The 20,485-nt window shown below is 45.0% G+C and overlaps 1 protein-coding gene across 4 annotated transcripts; it reads left to right on the top strand.

The window, feature by feature from the left end:
• The first annotated feature begins 2,356 nt into the window (after positions 1 to 2,356).
• WDR31 (WD repeat domain 31) lies at positions 2,357 to 18,992 on the top strand. Of its 4 annotated transcripts, none has more exons than XM_037493395.2 (11): positions 2,357 to 2,438; positions 5,011 to 5,110; positions 6,807 to 6,944; positions 7,371 to 7,500; positions 9,439 to 9,513; positions 10,153 to 10,297; positions 10,400 to 10,500; positions 12,257 to 12,324; positions 13,276 to 13,417; positions 15,307 to 15,469; positions 17,208 to 18,992. In XM_037493395.2, exons 3-11 carry the CDS (start codon positions 6,832 to 6,834, stop codon positions 17,366 to 17,368), a joined length of 1,098 nt encoding a protein of 365 aa, XP_037349292.1. In that variant the 5' UTR covers positions 2,357 to 2,438; positions 5,011 to 5,110; positions 6,807 to 6,831; the 3' UTR covers positions 17,369 to 18,992. The 4 variants fall into 4 exon arrangements, with proteins under 4 accessions (XP_037349292.1, XP_037349287.1, XP_037349290.1 ...); XM_037493390.2 differs by having other exon boundaries at positions 7,368 to 7,500; positions 17,208 to 18,991; XM_037493393.2 differs by lacking the exon at positions 2,357 to 2,438 and adding an exon at positions 2,445 to 2,490 and having other exon boundaries at positions 7,368 to 7,500; positions 17,208 to 18,991.
• Positions 18,993 to 20,485: the final 1,493 nt, after the last annotated feature.

Genomic DNA, 20,485 nt, shown 5'->3' with positions numbered 1-20,485 from the left:
AGGCATGGGAACAGGGTGAGGCAGGGCCAGAGATGGCCACGGCCTCTGCCACGCAGGCAGAGAAGAGTTAGGTATATCCGAAGAGCAGACCTGAGGGAGAGGAAAGGCCAGGAATTGACAATAGATTTTTACAAACATTCACTACCAAAAAATGAAGACACTGGGCTTCACTCATTCTGAAGCTGGAGATGGAGAGCAATGAGGACAGAGAGGAAGATGGACTCTAAGCTGAGAATAAAGGTCAGCCAGAAAAAGATGGGTGATGTGATGTAAGGGAGACACCCTGGGCAAAGGGAATACCATGTACAAGGATTCAAAGGTGACAGAAAAAAACAATCCAGGGATTGCAAGTAGTTTAGCCCATTGAAGCATAGAGTGTGGGTAGAAGTGGGGTAAATCTCATGGTCCTAATGAAGGAATTTGAACATCACCTTGGAGATCAATTCTCTCTGATGTATGTACAAACTGCTCAAAAGCTTTGTAGCTTAAAATGATACTGGTTTATTTGTTCACAATTCTATTGGTTGGTAAATTGGGCTAGCTCAGGTGGGTTGTTCTGCTGATGGTTATTCCTGTGGTGGTAGTCATCTGATGGCTCACCAGGACCGGATGGTCTAAAGTGATTCTGCTCACATGTCTAGCATTTGGTGCTAGCTAGTGGATTGGTCTTTCATTTGAAATAGGCTGGCCTGGGCTTCTTCCCATAGGAACAGTGTTCCAAGAAGATGAGAACAGAAACTACAAACCCTTTTGAAGCTTAAAGTTGGAAGTTGCACAATGTCACTTCCACCACATTCTATTGGTCAAAACAAGTTACAAGGCCAGTCTTGATGGGAGAAGTTACAAAGAATTTGTGGCTATTTTTAATCTGTCACACCCTGGGATGATGTTGACATGAACCAAGATGGCGGGTAGAGAAAAACAGACAGATATTTCATTTTAGGATATTTAAGAGGCAGACTTGAGAAGCTTTGGGGATCCTTCCTTGAACAAGGAAGAGAGTGAAGTTACAAATGACTCCTAGACCCTTGATGTGGGTGATTGGTGAATGGTAGTATTCAGAATTCAGAGGGGAAAAAAAGGAATAACAGGTTTGGGGGGAAGATAATGTTTCCAATGTGAGTCATATAAAAGATGAGGTGTCTTTTAGACAGTTGGGTGGATATAGGAAGCAGGTGAATATACAAGTCTAGGGAGAAGTTTGATTATAGACACCAGTTTGGGAGCTCAGGTGCCTTAAGCCTAAAGCATCTGGGGGTGGGGGGCTGGGTGGCTGCATCCCAGAGCTGGAATTATCTTGAGTGTAGGGATCTGGTATATCAATGCCATCACAGCAATGGATTAGCTCAGTATCCCAGAGCAAAGCAATCTGACTTTCCTTATTGAAGTTCTACCAGGCTGTAGTGGGGAAGAGGGATTAAGTTTGTAGGGAGAGACTTCAGCTTTGAATTATCAGTGGTGCAAGTGGCATGGGTATAAATCCCTGCTCCAGCCTGGAAGTCTTCTAACAACAGGTCACTGACTCAGAAAATATAATTAAGGCAATGCTTTATCACCAAGGGAGTGTCAATAGGAGCTAAAGAACCCCCAACTGTGGAGGGGATTCCCCTTCTGGGTTGGTCAAAAGGCACAATGGTCAGTTCTGACATTCTGTGAAGGTAAACTTCCCTCACCATTCCTACCCCCTTTACCATAGGCACCCAGCTTTCCAAAACGCCACAAGACTTCATTGATAGCAGTTCTGCTGGAAGGTCAGCAGGAGACTCTTACTAGGATGCAAAAGAAATTCATTCATTCATTCAACAAACATTCAACAAACCCCTACTCTATACCAAGCTGTGTGCGCTGAAAATACAGAAATGAAGACTCTAATATGAAAGCAATATGACTGCGGCTGCAAAAACTGTCTTGTTGCTGTTACTAGTTTCTGGATTGTAAAAGTCTGATGAAAGAAAGTATAAAAGAATAGGGGACTGGGGCACGGGGAAGAGTCCAAAGGTGGGATCTCTGCCTGGGTAGGATCAGGGAAAACTCCAAAGCCAGCAAGCAACACCTCTCTTTGGGCGAATAACAATATAAACGATGACATCTATTAAAGGCTTTCTCTGTGGTATTACCATGGTACCTTCTTTCCTTGGATTATATAGTTTCTCTGGCAGCACTTCTATTCTCATCTCTGAGATTTCAGCTCATCAACGCATTGTTGCAGTAAGATAGCAGCAGGGAGGGGCACTCTTGGCCGGGAGACTTCAGGTGAGCGGAACCGCAGATCTGCGACTGTGGAGGACACCCGGAGGCTTTTCACTGAGACTCCCGCCCTAGCTACGCGCGCCTCGTTGCTAGGGGTGGGGGCGCGGAAGGCTGTGGAGCGTGGAGGTTACGGATGCCTCCGCCTGGGCGCCCGCGCTCGCCCACGTCCCCGCAGGTCCAGCCTGCCGGTGGGTACAGAGCCCTCGCGGGGAGGACGGGGCGCAGCAGTCGGACCGGGAGGTGGGAACCTACGCGCTCTCCTGGCCACAGCCACCCACCTGGCCCGAGGCGGGAGGGGATTCCGAGGGCGGACCTTGGACTGGGTGGTATTACCTTTCCATCTTGGGTACTCTTCCTGACGCAGACGTCAAAAACGGACTTTTACCATCCCCCAAGGACAGGGCGAGGGACGTTTGTGATCTGAAGAGACAGAGAGGAAAAACTGCACAGAGCATGTCCCCAAAACGTGGGTCAACCTTGGGAGTCTGGCCTGGTCCTGACTTCCTAGGCAAGGCTCTGGGCAAGACCCTTTTATTCTTGGGGCCTCCTCGGTTTCCTTTATCTGTATCATTAGCCAACCAAATCAAATTATCTCCCACTTGTTTCTGTGTTTTTGTTTGTTTGAATTTTTGTTCAGATACTTGATTTTCTAGAATGTGGGTTAGAATGTACAGAGGGAGATCTGGGGAGAGGGAGGGAGATAGGAAATAAGCATTCACATCAACAGTGGACCAGAACCCCAGGGAAATAAGGTAAGGTAACCCAGCTCTGCCCCTGTGTGACCTTTAGCAAGTCACAACTCTCGAGTCTCAGACTCTTCGTGGAAGATAACACTTGGATCTCTCCAAGTGTTGCTGGAGTCTATCAAGGAATATTGCACTGGAGAATAAAGAGAGAATTCTTTGAATTAAGTTTAAAATGCTTACTAGGTACAAACTGAGGAAGAAATAGGTCCCGCGACTCAGATTTAGGCCTGGTTCCAAGTGGTACCAATAAGGACACCCAAAGCCATAAATGGATTTACTCTTCTTAAGTTTCTCCAAGCCTGAAATCAGGAATAGGGTGGGTAACTGCCTGAAGGATTTGTTGAGCAGTTTTAAAGGACCCTTATGTTGTTGCATCCATAAAATCTTGCCAAACAGACTCTTCACCTTAGCATGGCATTCATCATTCAACAGATACTTGCTTTCTATCTGTTCTCCCGACTATGCTTAAAGCACAGATACAAAAACAAACAAAACATTATTCCTCCTCTCAAGTATATTACATGTTGACAAATATAAACACTGGAAGATAACAGAATAGTATTTGCATTTCTTAATCTACTATAATAAATACAACATGAATATTATCCAAGTACAGACACTTTGTTCTGCAGATTTTAAATCGCCTTGCTATATAACAAATGAATTCTTAGCCTTACTGTGATCATTCGCTCTGGTCAGAAGAAATAATTGGCTTTGGTTTAGTATCTTTCAGACTCCTAGTCTGAAAGTATATGTATATGTTCTCTAGTATATGTTCTCTCTGGTATCTGTTATGTATGCTTAATATGTGTGATAGGAAGTGTTAGTGAGGGTGAAATTGCTACTTTTAGTAGTGCTATCACTGTTAATCTAGCAATTATGCTAGTAGCCATCTGATAATCAACAGTTTGTCAGGTTGGACTGGGGACTTTCTATACGCTAGCTTCTACAGAGATATATTATGCTATGTTGGTCAAGAGCTCAGTCCCTGGCGTCAGACTGCTTGGGTTTAGTTTCAGCCTTGCCACCTATTTGCACTTATTTGTAAACTTGTGCAAGTTATTTAATATCTGTCTCTTCTCATCTGCAAAATGAGGATAGTAGCAGTGTCTATCTCCAAGGCTTGTGGAATACATTAACTGTTAACAAATATAAAGCACTTAAGACAGTTTGTGGCACATCTTAAGTGCTATTTTTAATCTTCACAGAAGCCCAGTGATAGTTACATCTCATTTTACATATAAAAAACTGAGTTTAGAGAGAGGTTCAGCAATTCACCCAAAGCCACAGCAAAACTAATTCAGAATGAGTCCTAGTTCTAATGCTAGTGCACTTAAATGTTATTCTTACTATTTTGTGTTGCTTTTAATTCTTGGAATAAGGCTCACTGGCAATCAATGATTAGAATTTACTTTTATTTTATTTATTTGAAGTCTTAAAATAGTTGTTAAAATTAAAAAACCCCACAAAACAAACTCTGCATTTCTTCTTTATAGATATTTATAATGAAAATTCTGGACAATAATCAGGAAGGCTACCTAGTTATAATTTTGAGCAAATGTTTCTGCCTTCATTCTCCAGATACTTGAGTAAGGGTTTATATGTGATGATTTTGAAAAGCTCTTCCATCTTATGAGTCATAAATATTAAAGTATTTTAAATTGGAGAAATTGCCATTGACACAAAAAACAGTGAACTCTGAAATAAGCAGTGAACTCTTCATCCTTCTTTTTGATGAAAAGTACTATGAATAAAATGAAAATGTATAATGATACATTTAAATATATCACATTTTGCATATTTAAAAATGATGTATAATTAACATTATGTTATACTTTCCATAATTGTTGGAAATGTCAAGTTATGTAATCTTGGAATTTTGTAAGCTCTTTGTGGGGCAAAACCACACTTAACAATTTCTTTAATTAAACAAGATTTCATTTACCTTGTAAGTCACTGTACAGTGCAAACATCTGCTTAGATAGAGAAGAGATTAATTTAAGCGTCTTTTTAGTAATTAACAGAGATTAGGAAGTGGCTGTCTCAACTGTTTTCCAAAGGATAAACATTACAAAGCATTGAAAACAGCGGTTCACCAAGTAGATCCTATAAGGGTAAGTAATTCTAAAAATTATCTTTTGCTTACATGTCCTGTGAATACTCTTCAGATGGGAACTACGACTCTCTGAAGATATCAGTTAAGAATCCAGTCAGTTTTAGTCAAATCCGATCCGTTTATAGCATCTGCAGTTTCTAGTGACCTAGATCTATGGATGGCATCTGTCCTTAGACGACAGCATTGAAAAATGTGTTAGACAGGCATATACAAAGCCCCACAACCTCTGTCTGCAAGTAATATGTCCTAAGCTTTTTTGAAATCTGTCCTGGAATTTTTCGCTAGCACATTTTATACTTTTTTTTAAAAAAGATTTGTTTATTTATGCATACAAGAACTGGGGTACAGGCAAGAGATGTGGGGGTGAGAGGATCCACCAGAGACAGAGTGGGGAACAGAACAGGCAGACTGACTGAAATACACTGCTAAGGGGAGCAGCGGGCAAGACAGGAGAGGTCTGCCTCACCATGTGGGTTTCTCCCTGGCCGGGGATTGAACTCGTGCTGCAGAGGCTGTGGATTGCTTCATAGTGCGGTGCTTAACCCCTTGTGCCACCAGGGAGACCCAGCACATTTTATACTTTAATATAGAGAATCCTAGAACGCCTAATGTGGAAGGGACCTTAGCTTCACTACTTCACAACCAATGATTTTGTCATGCTCTGTGAGCCACTTGAGGTACAAGGGTGAATATGGTGGTATCTTTCCTCTTAGGAAACATGCGGTCTACCAAAAATCATTTAATATAATGTCCTCATTTACAAATGGGGAGGCTGAGGTGCACAGAGGAGAATGGAGAAACTCAAAGACAAAGGTGGCTGGTTCTACAGTCCCAGGCTCTCAATGCCACTCTGTTCTTCCTACTGGGCTGTGCTTTTGTGCTAGTTACCTATTCTTGTCAGGATGTCAATTCTGGCAGCTTCATAATGTAGACTGTTCTGGAAAGTTACCTTTTAATGATAATGGGATAACTGAGAATATTTACTTGGTGAGTCTTAGCTGCCATTCTCCCTATAGGGTTTTTCTAGAACTAGCCTGATTATGCTCATAAGAAGCTTATTTTCTAGAACTTCTTTAAACAGAACCCTAGAAGAGGTGGGGACTGAGTGCTCCCACCTCAGTTACTGAAGGGTAACTGAACAATTTTTGCTTGAACACTTGTTTTTTAATTCTTTTGGCTATATTAAAATTAGTTTTACTTTTGCTTTTGTTTATTTGTCTTATCGCTTTATAACTAATACTCAGGGGCCTCTCCGGTGGCGCAGCAGTTGAGCACTGGGTTGCGAAGCTGCCCACAGCCTCTGCAGCACCAGTGCGATCCCCTGCCACCGGGCAAGGTCCCACATGGCGCGCAGACCTCTCCTGCCGCCTGCTGCTCCCCTCAGCAGTGTACTTCCTCTGTCTGCCTGTTCTGCTCCCCGCTCTGGCTCTGGTGAATTCTCTCACCCTACCATGCTTCTGACTGTACCCAGTGCTTGTATAAATAAATAAATAAATAAATCTTTAAAAAATATATATAACTAATACTCAGGATGCAATTCAGGGTTATAGGAGTGAGGCAGGGAAGGAAGAAAAGCAAATGTGTACAGTTAGTATTTCTTTAAAAAAAAAAAAAAAGGATCTATTTTTAGCATAACCAAACTACAGTTGTGCCTATAAGATTAACAGTTTGTGGTCTTCTCTTCATCATACAAGGAACACAACTTCCCGCAGCCAAGGAATGCTGCTACTCAAGTGCCATCTGAACCAAGTTCCTCAGGAGGTTTCCTGTAGGTTTTATCCTGTGATGGGAAAACTGCAAAGCAAACTCAAACACCGCACTTACAAATACAGGTACAGCAATCCAACCACGGGATCCCAAATTTTATCATGCCCTGTTCTTCACTAGAGAGAGGTTCCAGCACAAGTACTGATGACCCTCCTTGAACAGTCAATTTGGTCTGTTTTCTTTGGGGTAAGAATCACCCTACTAATTAGTGTCTGCAGCCACACAGAGAGGGGCCCTCCAATTCTGGAAATAATTTCTACTGTGAGCAAAGACTCCTGATTTCTTGACTTCAAGGTTCCCCTTATCAGATTCCTGTTATTCAGCATCCAGAGCATGTTCAAGGCTTACTGCCACCACTTCCGGCAATGTCAGCGGGTCGCTTTTCTCTACTCCTTTTCCACCTGTCTCTTTAGCCCCCTCCAATCCTTCCCCTTGCACTCCTCTGTAATCGCACGCCTCTGGGCCTCTCATTTCCCATCCTCTTTTAGCAGGCCTGATGGAATTATAGAAGAGAGAATTCAAACTAAAGCTTTTCAAGAGTATAGTCCAGCCCACGTGGATCCTGTCTCTGTTGTTGCTGCTCTGAACACAGACCTTTGTGTCTCCGGAGGAAAAGATAAGGTGGGGTTTGCAGTGCTTCCAAGGAAACAAACTTATTTCAGGGAAGGACAACTATTTTGCAAGGCAGTGAGGTGGTCCCGGTTTTGCATTTCTGGCAGTGGTGTTGAGCAGTATTGAATAGTGTGAAAACATGGGCTTTACAGTTAGAGACTGAGTTTAAATCCCTGCTCTGCCACTTCCTATTACTTTTGGCATGTCTTTTATTTCCTTTAGTTTCATTCTCCTTATCTTTTTAATGGGGATAACAATGCCACCCTCATAGGACACTTGTGAGCATTGTGTGGCAAGATCCTTAGCACTATGCCAAAACTACCCACAGGCTTTTTATATATGACAAGATTATTGTAGCTGATCCAGTTTTATACCTACACACAGACACAGAAGGTAGTCATAAGCAAATAGAGCCTTCTAGTCTTTTTTGTTGTTTTTGTTTTTGCACTTCTTTTGCCAAAATGTCTGCATTGGTGTGCATTGTGATTCTTAAGTTTTTGTTCCTCCTTCTGTTGTCATTTTGAATCTGGTTGCTTTCTCTCCCTCATGTTTGGATCTCTTATAGCACTCACAGCTCGGATATTGGTAACAAAATTGTAGTAAATTCTTTTGTAGTAAAGAAATGTCTCTCATTTTCATCCTCATTTAGAGTCTTCAATTCCATTTTATACTGTTTTTCATTGATCCAAAGATGTGTACATTTTTACATTTCAATACCTTTGAAATCAGGATGCAGCCACAAAGTGATGAGAAAACATGGTAAATTTAATTGGTGGCATTTTGTCTTAAAATTGACATCATCTTAGTTATATGGAATTGTATTTGTATCTGTGATCCTCTCCTGTGAGTACACAGAAGGATTTAACTCAGTCCAGTGCTAACATGCTCCTTACTCTCCAGCAATGATTTATGGGCAGAGAATGCTTTTGAAACTTTGTTTAGGCAGAGAAATGCTTACCACAAAATATTAAAGTATATACTACACCTGGGGAAAGGATGGAAAAATTTTAACAGTGATTTTTCTCTGGAAGAAGGGATTCTGGATGAGGTTTTTATTTTTTTTTGTGGGATCCTCGCCGGTGATCAGGGATCAAACCGGCGCTGCAGAGGCTGCGGGCAGCTTTGCAACCCAGCGCTCAACCGCTGCGCCACCAGGGGAGGCCCTGGATGAGGTTTTTAATATTAAAAAAGGAATGATCTGGGCCTCCCTGGTGGCGCGTGGAGTTAAGTCGCAGCACTATGAAGCTATTGGCAGCCACCGCAGCTCGAGTTCAACCCCCTCCTCCCCCGTCCCCATCCCCAGCCAGATAGCTGACCCACATGGTGAGCAGACCTATCCGGTCTGGCCTGCTGCTCCCCTCAGCAGTGTATTTCAGTCATTCTGCCTGTTCTGCTCCCCACTCTGTCTCTGGTAAAACCTCTCACACACAACCCCACACCTCTGGCCTAAACCCCAGCTCTTGTATGTATAAATAAATAAAATCTTAAAAAATCTTAGAAAAAGTAAGGAATGATCTGCTTCACAACAGTGTGACTATACTTAACACTGCTGAACTATTCAGCTGCAAATGATTAAGATGGTAAATTATAAAAACACTGAAATAAAATTACATTACAGTAATGGGGAACAAAATTGAATCCCATGTAGACTTCTTGAGTGTTTATAACTGGAGCCTGAACCCGAATCAATCCCCGCTGGGGAGTGTTATCCCAAACCCATCAGTATGGCTCAGAGGAGCGGCCCACTGGGGAGAGACAGAGAAACAATGGAGGAAAGAAAAGCCACTCAAAGTAGGGGACACTGAGAAGGACACAACAACAAAACCCTAAAGCTTGGTGCAGTTCCCTTGACAGATGAAATTAGGTAGAGAATGAAGTGAAAGGCTTGCTATGTGAGTTAAGCCAAAGTTCAGTTGGCCTAAGATATCCTAATGCCTCTCCCTGCAGACAGTGGTGGCCTGTAACTGGAAGACTGGGGATGTGGTGAAACGGTTCAAAGGACACGAAAGTGAAATCACCAAGGTAAATGTCAAGTGATTATTAGCATGGAGGGAATTTGGGACTGAAGAAAGGGCTAGCTCAGCGCTCTCGGTAAGAGAGTGAAAAGACATTCTTACACTGCGAGGGCAAACCATTCACTTCACTTGCCACAGGGGTGCGAGACCCAACTTGTTGCTATGAAGCCCTCAATAGCTCAGGTAGTGAATAGAGAACAGCTGAGAATAACTCTATGCAGCCTGTCCTCACCTAGCAGAGATATAGATTGAAGGTTTACTGTGTGTTTACCAAAGCCAGGAAAATGACCAAAGTCCCTCTGCTCAGGAACCTTCTAATCTAGTGGGGGAGATTTTAAAAAGTCAACATCAGTTAAATAAAAATTTGTTAGAGCATTACAGAGTGGAGTGACCTTCCAGTAAACGGATAGGGAGCATCAGTGCACGTATAACCCCCGTCTCTAAAGCCCACCTGAACCAGCCAAAAATTAAAAGACAAACTTCCTCCTGTGAAACTGGGCACCAACCACAATCCAATAACACAGAATGTGACACTGAACTGGCAGAGCGCGTTTGGAACCGGACAGATCAGCGGGCTCTAGCATGCTTTCCCCAGGCCTTTTCCCCATTTCAAAGTCCAGTCAAAGCGCTTTGTTCCCTTGAGCAGATCGCCTGTGTTCCCAAATCCAGCCAGTTCTTCAGCGCCTCCCGCGACAGGACTGTCGTGATGTGGGACTTGTTGGGGTCCCCACAGCCCTGGCAGCACTTCTCTGGCCACAGCATGGTGGTCACCGGGTTGGCGGTGAGTCCAGGTAAGCAAAGCAGATCTCTTCCCCGTGCCACGGCGATTTCTGGAAAGGACTTTTAGAAGATGGCCCACCTCATGTGCCATATTTTTGCTATTGTTCCCCAAGACTCGTCACAGCTATGCTCTGGCTCGCGGGACAACACCCTGCTTCTGTGGGATGTGGGGACCGGCCAGTGTGTGGAGAGAGCTTCAGTCTCCAGGAACCTGGTACGAGTTCAAGTTTGTTCAGAGAGCAGAGCTGGGCAGCAGAAGGGGGCCTGGCGTGAGGGAGAGGGCCCGGGAGGGAGACCCAGAGACCCACAACCAGTCACTTGTAGCTTGGGTCCTCATTACCGCTCACCTCTCAGGGTTCTTGGATAGGTGATTGTTTTGCAAACATCCCAGGCCAGGTAGTTTCATTGTTGGTTCTCACAGATGAGAAGATAATTTTGGAGGCTTCGGTAGATTTTTACAGGCCTTTAATGCCGAATTGGGGGAAAGACCAGCTTTCTCCTCGGCATTTCTCTGGCTGCCTCCCCTCTGTGTAGCTGTCGTCCTGCTGCAGAGTGCCAACACCCTTATATCCCTTCACCCCTCGCCACAGGTGTCCCTATTTACATGTGCACATGCCCCACACTCTTTGGACCCAGGTGTCCGTAATTACAGGTGTGCATGCAAGACCACAGATGCCGGTCATAGATGCTAATGGCGGGGCAGGGTGGCGGGAGGTGGGGGTCGTGAAAAAAGCCTTATTTTTAACTCATTTACCCTACAGTGATCTCTTAAGATCTTCTGCTGCCCAGAATGATTCCGCTTGCTTATATTGAATTTTAAATGGTGTCCTTGTTTATTCCTTCAAAATCTAGTTCCAGTAGATGCCCCCATCCATGGCATACCCCTTGGTGCATGCTTGAAACCATGGACAGTAGCAAAGCCTATGTGTAGCATGTTTCCTGTATGTACACATGTATGATAGTTTCATTTGGAAATTAGAAACAGTGATATTAACAAAGTAATAATAAAATAAGACAGTTACAACAATATACTACAGATAATTGAAATCATGGAAAATGAGACCACAGATGATGGGGGACTAGTGTATTCCAGCATTTCTATGGATCAGACACTGCTTGGAGCAGGCCTAGTGACCTGGGACACAGACTTGGCCCTCAGAAGCTCACCACTTAGTGTGTGTTCTGGCTATGTAACATCATGCAGAAAAATAAGCATGCCCTTTTGTCTATGTGCCATGTGCTCTGTTTATAGAGGAATGTTTTCTGGTAGTGTACTGGCATCTGAACCCCACCTCCTTTTGGGTCAGGCATATCTGGGTTCAAATCATGGATCCTTCACTGTTTAGCTCTGTTACTCTGAGAAAGTTACAGAGTCTTATTTATAAAGTGGGGAGCACTATATCAATGGATGCAATAGATGTTCCTCAGTGGTCATCACTGTCTAGTTTGAAGACCACTGTCAATGGCAAGGTGCTTGCCATACATGCTGCATGTTTGTGAAGGTTGCATAGGGAATTCTGTTCCCTTGGGTTGTTTCTGAAAACTGTTTCATGCCGGTCCAGCAGAGGGCTGCAGGGATAAAGAGAAACAGCACCCTTCCTGAATGCTATGAGGCCCACACCAGGGTTTCAGCGGTTCCCCCTGAGAAGGGCTGCCCTCCTTAGCAGCCACCCAGCCTGCAGCTCTCTAGCACGTCTGGGTTTGAAGCACTCTGAGTGCCCACATGCATTTTGGGTCTTACAAGTGGCCCAGCTGCTGTTATCACTGCTGCCATCACTGCTGCTAGCCTGGGAAATACAAGTAGGGCATCTCCTAGATGGTGGCCATCTGCAAAACATAAAACCCCTAAGGTCAAACCTTTTCATTCAGTGTCCATGAGAAAGGCAGAGATGCCATTTAGCACAGCTGAGAGGGGCTCCAGCCGAGGAGTGACTCGGTTAGAGAAGTTCTGAAGATGCTGCCTCTTCCAGGTCACTCATCTGTGCTGGGTCCCCGGGGAACCGTACATACTGCAGACCTCTGAAGACAAAACCCTCAGGTGGGCTTACTGAGCGGCAGTGAAGGTGTTTCTGGTGAAGGTTTGTGGCTTCTGTGCTTCCTCAACCCCGTCCCCTCTGCTTCTCTGCATGGCTGTGCCCTTCCACCTCTGTCTCCTGCTGGTGCCGGACCTCTCTGATCTGGCCCCATGGATCACCTGGGTAGAGATTGAATGCCAGGGGGTAAGGCCAGGAAAAAGCCTTTGTTCTGGATGGTTTTAAAGTGGCTTATTTTGCCTGCTGCACTGTGTGGACCTGTTCAGGTTCAGCTCAGGGTCGGTCACTTGCTCGACCCAACCCTTCAAGCTGCCAGGTCCAACATGCCCCTCCCTACCCCAACACCCCCACTGCTCAGTCTCAGCCCTCAAGTGAAGCCCTCCCTGGGGAAGCAGGGTTAGAATCACCCTCAGGAGCTCACATGAAGTAAATCATTCTCAGGCTAGAAAGCAGGACTAGAAACTGGATCTCTGAAGAGATTCTACTTAGAAAATGGTAATAATGAGACAAGCAATAAAACTGAATACTTCCCCCAGTGTACTCCATGGTACAGGTTGCACAAGGTCTATAAATCTTTTATATCTGATTCTGGAACCATGACTGTCTCTTCTGAATCATGAGTGTCTTTTTTTTTTAATCAAATCATAGGCACAGAAATGTACTCTTTTCTGTTAAAATCAGTATCCCAAAGGACCAATTAACAATTAAGATGTTAGGCCTAAATTCCTTTTAACTGGATCTGAAAATAGAAAAAACTCATGTGTCATCCAGTTTGGCTATTTCTTACCAGCTTTGGAGTCTCTAAAACTGATCTGGTCCATGCAATTACTTTTAGCTAAATAATGACATTCTAGTCTGGCTGGCTGAAGCAGCAAAGAGCCAAAACTTTCATGTAACAGGTGCATTATTTCAGATATATTTACTACAAACTCATTTCCTGCTGTGATTTCTTTCAGATTATGGGATAGTCGGGGGCTACAGGTAGCTCATATATTTCCCACAAAGCAGCATATTCAGACCTACTGTGAGGTCAGTGAAGATGGACAAAAGTGTGTCTCCTGCAGCAGCGGCTTTGGAGGGGAAGGCTGTGAAGCTACGGTAAGAGATTGGAGTTAAGTATCTGTTATTGAGCAAATTACTTATGCTGACCTCATGCCTATACTGAGCTACATAGGCAGGCTTCCTAATGGCTCAGGCCTATTCAGGTGCATACTGTGAGGGATCTTTTGCATTCCAGATACTTCTTTCAAGCAACATCTATTAGTCCAGGGCTTTCTGAATTGGTGGTAGAAAAGAAAATGGAATGAGAGTGAGGCTAGGAAGGCACTAAATTCAACCTGCCTGCTTATGTCCCCACCCCCAGTAGAGCTTAGAAAAGGCAAACTGCTTGAAGAACCAAGTGTATTTCCATTATTCATGTGACCCCAGTAAAGAGGGTTAAGCTTCTTGGGCAGTTTGGAGCTCTACTGTTGGTTGAGGTTTCCACCCTATCCTTTACCTATATACTTTTCCTGGCAATTAATTTTAGGACAGATTGCCAAAGCATCCCCAAAGTATCTTAGATTCCTAATCATAAAATATCAGTTAAAAGGGTTATCTAGGGCCTCCCTGGTGGCACAGTGGTTGCGCGCTGGGTTGCGAAGCTGCCCACAGCCTCTGCAGAGCCGGTTCCATTCCCGGCCACTGGGTGAGGGTCCCACATGGCGCGCAGACCTCTCCTGCCTCCTGCTGCTCCCCTCAGCAGTGTACTTCGTCTGTCTGCCTGCTCTGCTCCCCGCTCTGGCTCTGGTGAATTCTCTCACTCTCCTGCGCTTCTGACTATACCCAGTGCTTGTATAAATAAATAAATAAATCTTAAAAAAAAATAAAAGGGTTATCTAGTATTTATTTTTTTTAAAGGTTTATTTATTTATTATTTTTTTTTTATACAAGCATTGGTACAGTCAGAAGCGCGGGAGGTTGAGAATTCACCAGAGCCAGAGCAGAGAGCAGAAAAGGCAGACCGATGAAGCACACTGCTTGGGGGAGCAGCGGGCAGCAGGAGAGGTCTGCGCGCCATGTGGGACCCTCACCCGGCAGCCGGGGATCGAACTGGTGCTGCAGAGGCTGCGGGCAGCTTCGCAGCCCAGAGCTCAACTGCCTCGCCACTGGGGAGGCCCTTATCTAGTATTTAAATGGAGCAGTTGCATCTCCCATTTTATTAAACATTTGTTATTTGCCAGGTACTAGACTGAGCATGTTACATGCATGATCTCATTTAATCCTTAAAGCAACCTGTGTGTTAGATACTATTATAATTTCCATTTTATAGGTGAGGAGATAGAGACATGGCCAGCTGAAATCTGTTGCACAAAACCACACCTCCAGGAAGTGGTAGATCATGGTGTTAATTTCCAGGCTGTTGATGTAGCATCTCTTCTCCAAGCAAACCATCCCCAGCTCCTACAACTGTTCCTTGGATGATATGGTGTTCAGTGATTTCATTATTTTTTGGATACAAATCAGTTTGCTCTCCTCCCTGAACATTATTCTCAAGATGTGGTCTGATCTCAAACCTTAGTGGTACTGGGAGGACTGTCACCTCTCTTGTAGCCTCCATGTATCAAGGTCCAACATCTAGGCATGAAATCTGAGTATTGTGAGAAGGTGCTACTAACTATGGGGTGCACACAGTCCCCACAGAGGCCAAAAGGCTGACATAAGGCAGTTCTTGAATGACATAGAAGACAGGCAGCCCCACACTGTCCCTACCCATGAAGAAGGCAGCAACCCTTTCAGCGCGTCCTTATCCAGGGCTGTCTGAAACATAGTTGATGTTAAAATAATGTTTGGATGGATAGATGGGATGGATGAAGTTAAAGGCAGCTACGTGAGCGGAAGGAATAGGTGAATCATGAGCGGGTGGGGAGGTGGATATCAATAAATGAAGCATGTATGAAGCTAGAGAAATATATATGTACAAGTTGGCCCATGTCATTACTTTGCAGTTGTGGGATCTACGGCAGACACGGAACAGAATATGTGAGTATAAGGGGCATTTCCAGACCATTGCATCATGTGTCTTTCTACCAAGAACACTGGCCTTGATGCCTCTAATTGCTACTTCATCACATGACTGCAAGGTGAAGATTTGGAACCAAGACACTGGCGGTAAGGACCTGGTGCTCAAAGATCATTAACTTCTAAAGGTTCCTTAAAACACTTTCCATTTTATTGCTCCACATCTACAAAGCCATCTTGTCCTGCCCCTAGCGAGACACCTAGTGATTAAGAGATAATACCAAGGTCTCCCTGGTGGTGCAAGGGGTTAAGCACTGCACTATGAAGCAATCCACAGCTTCTGCAGCACAAGTTCCATCTCCGACCAGCCAGGGAGAAACCACATGGTGAAGCACTCTCCTGTCTCGCCCGCTGCTCCCCTCAGCAGTGTATTTCAGTCAGTCTGCCTGTTCTGTTCCCCACTCTGTCTCTGGTGAATCCTCTCACCTCCCACATCTCTGGACTGTACCCCAGCTCTTGTATGCATAAATAAATAAATCTTAAAAAAAAAAAGAAATAACACCAAGACGCCGGAATCTCTGTTCAACCTCTGAAGAGAAGCCCTCACCGTATATCCTCCAGAGCCACGTTGTATGTACAGACTCAATTTCCGAGAATGCAAATATATTGACTCTTAAAGTCTTTCTATCCAAAGTTGCTTATCAGGTTTTTATCTATGATGCTCAAAATGTCTGGGAAAAGAGAAAAAGAATGGGCTGTTTTTGAGTTCATTTCAAATGCGAGCTTAAGTTCTTGGCAAGGGTAAGGTTGAGTATGGGGTGGTGTTAGAAAGACTGCAACCTACCATGCCTCTCCTTAAGGCTTGATATCTTAGTGAGGTGGGGGCACTTCAAAGCACCAGAGGAAAAGAAGTTTTAAGGAACAAAACTCCCCAAAGTCCTCGATGAGGTGGGACACTGGATTCAGCTCCTGCTGTTGGACTGTTAAATATATGCTCATCGTGGAGAAGTTCCATCACAGATATTGGCAAATGCTATGAGTGAAGCTTATTGGTTTTTCTCTTCCAGAAAACCTCTATGCTATTCTTTCCTGGACAGGGGGTTCAGGCAGACACAGGAATAACATTCATTTAGAGACTCTCAAACCGAATCCCTCCTACAGTAATCTTCCAGAATCTCAGCTCCCAGGAGGGAGGGTATAATAATCTCTCAGATACCAGATGTAGGGTCATGTTACTGGCACACAACCAGCCTGTTCATGGTGAGGACAGCCCTGCTCTACTCTCCCCATAGTAGCCTCTCCAGCTGCCTGGGGGTAACAGTCGGGACGGGAAGGGGGGGCAGTGAGGCAAGCAGATATTTTAGTCAATGATCATAAACCTGAGGCCAGAGAGTTTGACGATGCCACCCTGCCACCAGGTGCATGCCAACAGTTCTTAGACAAGCAGCCACTGAGATGCAGAAGTGGGGAGACTGAATCACTTGGAAGCCCCCAGACTGCCTTCAGGTTCCTCACCCCCCCTTATCCTTTGCATTGATGGCAGCAGGATCCCGGAAGCCAGCATCTGACGATCAGTGTCCTTACCTGCTTTTCTCTGCCCTGGCCTCTGCTTTGTTCCCTGGGTGGGTAATTGTTGAGTAGCTTGGTAACATATTCTCGCAGCAGAGGCCCAGTTGTCAGACACACACTCGGTGGCGCATATATACTGTTCCCTGGAACTGAAGTTGGCCTGACCCGAGCTCTGCCGTGTCTGAACATGCCAGTGCACGTTCTCTGAAGCACGCGGTGCCTTTTATCTGGGTTAGATAGAAATAGCTCAGGTTTTACTTACATGGATTTCTCCAAAGACATCTTGGCCTAACTTGCTGGCTCTCCCTTCCTCCCCCAGCCTGCCTTTTCACCTTGTCTCTGGATGGCTCGGGACCTTTGACTTCGCTGGCTGTTGGCGACCCCGTCTCCTTGCTGTGTGCCAGCTTCCACAGAGGAATTCACTTGCTCAGAGTGGACCACAGCCGAGGGCTGGAACTGCGGCACGTGGCAGCCTTCTGAGGCCAAGAAATGTTCCCTGGACAGTAGTAAACCACGGCCCCTCCTTTCTCAGTGTGCTTTGTGCTTTCCATGCCTGGCTTTCCATGTTACGTTGTGGGAGGCTGATGTGGCTGGTGTTCTTCGGGTCACTTAGGGGGTACATCGGTGTTAGAAGTCAGTTCAAGTCCAGTGCTTCAAAACCAGCTTTGAAGTTTAGAAACATGGGGTGAACATAAGGTTCTCAATCTATGTTTATGGCTCAAAATAATGACTTGTAAGTGCAGTGAAGGCCTCTGTCTGAGAGAGTCAGAACCCAGGGCCCGAGTCTGTTGAACTGACCTTGTCCATGTGGCCGCAAAAGAAAAAAAATGCAGGGGTGGGAGAGAGAGACTGTTTGGTCACCTCAAAATTGTTGAAAGACTAGTGCAGCTCCACAGAGGACGTAGACTTTATACTTGAGCGTCACTGCAGTCACTGCTCCTCAGCAATAGGAGGAATCCTTTATGGCCAGAGAGCAAGAGCCTTGGCTTCTACTCTCAGGAGCAGCACAGTGGGAGTAGCAAATCCCTGCCTGCTCTTGGTGCCCGCCTGGGCCAGGGCTCGAACCAGTTCTAATGAAGAAACACTTATCCAAAACCCGGATGGCCTCCCTTACACTCCCAGCCCACATGCTAAGGAGTTGGTAATAGCACACGCTGGTTCGGTGAGCTTTTATACTTTATATAAATGGAATCATACTGTACTGTGGTATGTGGGAAGACAGCCACGGATTTCTCCCAGCCACATTGTGTGACCCTTTGCAACCTGACCTCTCGTCAATAGGTAGGGTCTAGATTCCCCTAGAATCTGCTCTGATCTTTGACTTCACTTGATTGACAGAATGCAGAGGCATAATCAGTGAGCAACTTCTAAGGCCTTGTGGCTTCACTTCCACCCTCTTGGAATGCTGCCCTGCGGTCTTGTCAGGGAGGTGACCTAGGCCACATGGGGAGAACCAAGCACCACCAGTAAGCAAGCCCCCCTTGGACCTTCCAACCTAGACAAATCTGAATACTGCTATAGATGAAATCAGAAGATGAACTACATAGCCACCCCACACAATCCAGGGAAATAATAAATTGCTGCTGTTTTAAGATAGTGGGTTTTGGGGTTGTTATGCACCATTTAAATTGTTAATAAATTTCAGTAAAACCATTCTCATTTTTGGTTAGGCTCCTTTCGCTCGATTTTTTTTTTAAGATTTATTTATTTACATAAGAACTGGGGTACAGGTCAGAGGTGCAGGAGAGCGAGAGGACTCACCAGAGACAAAGTGGGAAGCAGAACAGGCAGACTGAAATACACTGCTGAGGGGAACAGCGGGCGAGACAGGAGAGGACTGCTGCGCCATGTGGGTAGTTCCCTGGCCGGCCGGGAATCGAACCAGCACTGCAGAGGCTGCAGACAGCCCCATAGAGCTGCGTTCAACCCCCTACACCACCAGGGAGGCCCCTCAATATGTTTTGAGTTTGGTTCACACTACTGCATAGAGGTGAGCAGCATCCCTCATGCAGACCGATGCTTCCACCAAGGCCTCTACTCAGTGCTGCGTTGTCCTGGTGGTATGGGCACAAGAATGAAGAGAGAGGGCCTCCCCGGTGGCGCGCAGCGGTTGAGCGCTGGGTTGCGAAGCTGCCCGCAGCCTCTGCAGCGCCAGTTCGATCCCCGGCTGCTCCCCGGCCACCGGAGGAGGGTCCCACATGGCGCGCAGACCTCTCCTGCCGCCCGCTGCTCCCCTCAGCAGTGTACTTCCGTCCTTCTGCCTGCTCTGCTCCCCGCTCTGGCTCTGGTGAATTCTCTCACCCTCCTGTGCTTCTGACTGTACCCAGTGCTTGTAGAAATAAATAAAAATAAATCTAAAAAAAAAAAAAAAGAATGAAGAGAGAGGAGCTGGGAGGAGTCATTTGTATAATAATGTATGGAATAAGTGACGAAAAATAAAAAATCACAGAAGATTCCAGATATTCCCCCAAGGGTGTGATAGGCAGCTTGCCACCTAGTCAAGGTCTTGCCCACAGAAAATCAAAAAGCCCAGATCTGGGGACATGAGGATTGGCATTAACTAGCACTGCATGTCCAGATGCCTGGCTCTCCCAGTTCATCCAGAAATGGTCTTTCGCAAACTGACTAACTTCACCTGACTAATATCCGTGCAGATATTGAAGTGAGGCTGCATGGACTGTTGTCCTTCATTTATCCAAAGTGAAAAACACAGGTAACAAAACAGAACCATGGAACATTGGCCCATGTTAGTAAAACATATATCTGCATATATTTCTGTACATTCATAGATAAAATTCTGGAAAAAATAGAGCAAAATTATATGCAGTGTTATCTGTAGGTATTGAATTTAAAGATAATTTTAATTCATGCTTTCATATTGTTTATTTAGGCAAGGAGGGTGAATCAGTTTCCTTAAAAACTTAATTTTTAGTTGTTTTCACAGTCACATGAGGGCAAAAGGCTGCATGGTGAAGGCTCCCTTCACTCTGGCGCCCTCCAGAGGTAACCTGTGTTAGCAGCACCTCGCATTTCCTTTCAGAGACATTTTAATGCATCTACCAGCCAGTTTGTGGTTTCCTTCACTGCTTTTCCAATCAAAAAGCAAGACTACTTTCATTCTGAAGAAAAGGTTAGAGAAGACTTAGGATGTAGAGATATAAGTGAAAAAAATACAAACAGTACGTTGAGTAGGACATATTTCATAATAATTTACAATAATTTATATTTAAAACAACTGTGAAGAGGGCCTCCCTGGGGGCGCAAGGGGTTAAAACGCAGCACTATGAAGCTATCCCCAGCCACTGCAGCACGAATTCAATCCCCAGCCAGGGAGCTACCCACATGGCACAGCTGACCTCTCCTGACTTGCTTGCTTCTCCCCTCAGCAGTGTATTTCAATCCATCCTCCTGTTCTGCTCCCCACTCTGTATCTGGTGAATTCTCTCACCCCTCCACACCTCTGGCCTGTACCCCAGTTCTTGTATGTATGGAAAAATAAATACTAAAAAAAATAAAACAACTGTGAAGACACTGAAAACTATGATCCAGATGTACCAGTGGTTATTGTATGTGTAGGATTTGGGGTGATAGTTTAAG

The sequence above is a fragment of the Talpa occidentalis genome, unplaced genomic scaffold, assembly GCF_014898055.3.
Source record: "Talpa occidentalis isolate TD23 unplaced genomic scaffold, MPIMG_talOcc4v2.1 talOcc4.7, whole genome shotgun sequence".
In the NCBI taxonomy this organism is placed as follows: domain Eukaryota; kingdom Metazoa; phylum Chordata; class Mammalia; order Eulipotyphla; family Talpidae; genus Talpa; species Talpa occidentalis.
The sequence above is the reverse complement of the archived record's forward strand: the minus strand, read 5'-3'. Positions and strand labels throughout refer to the sequence as shown.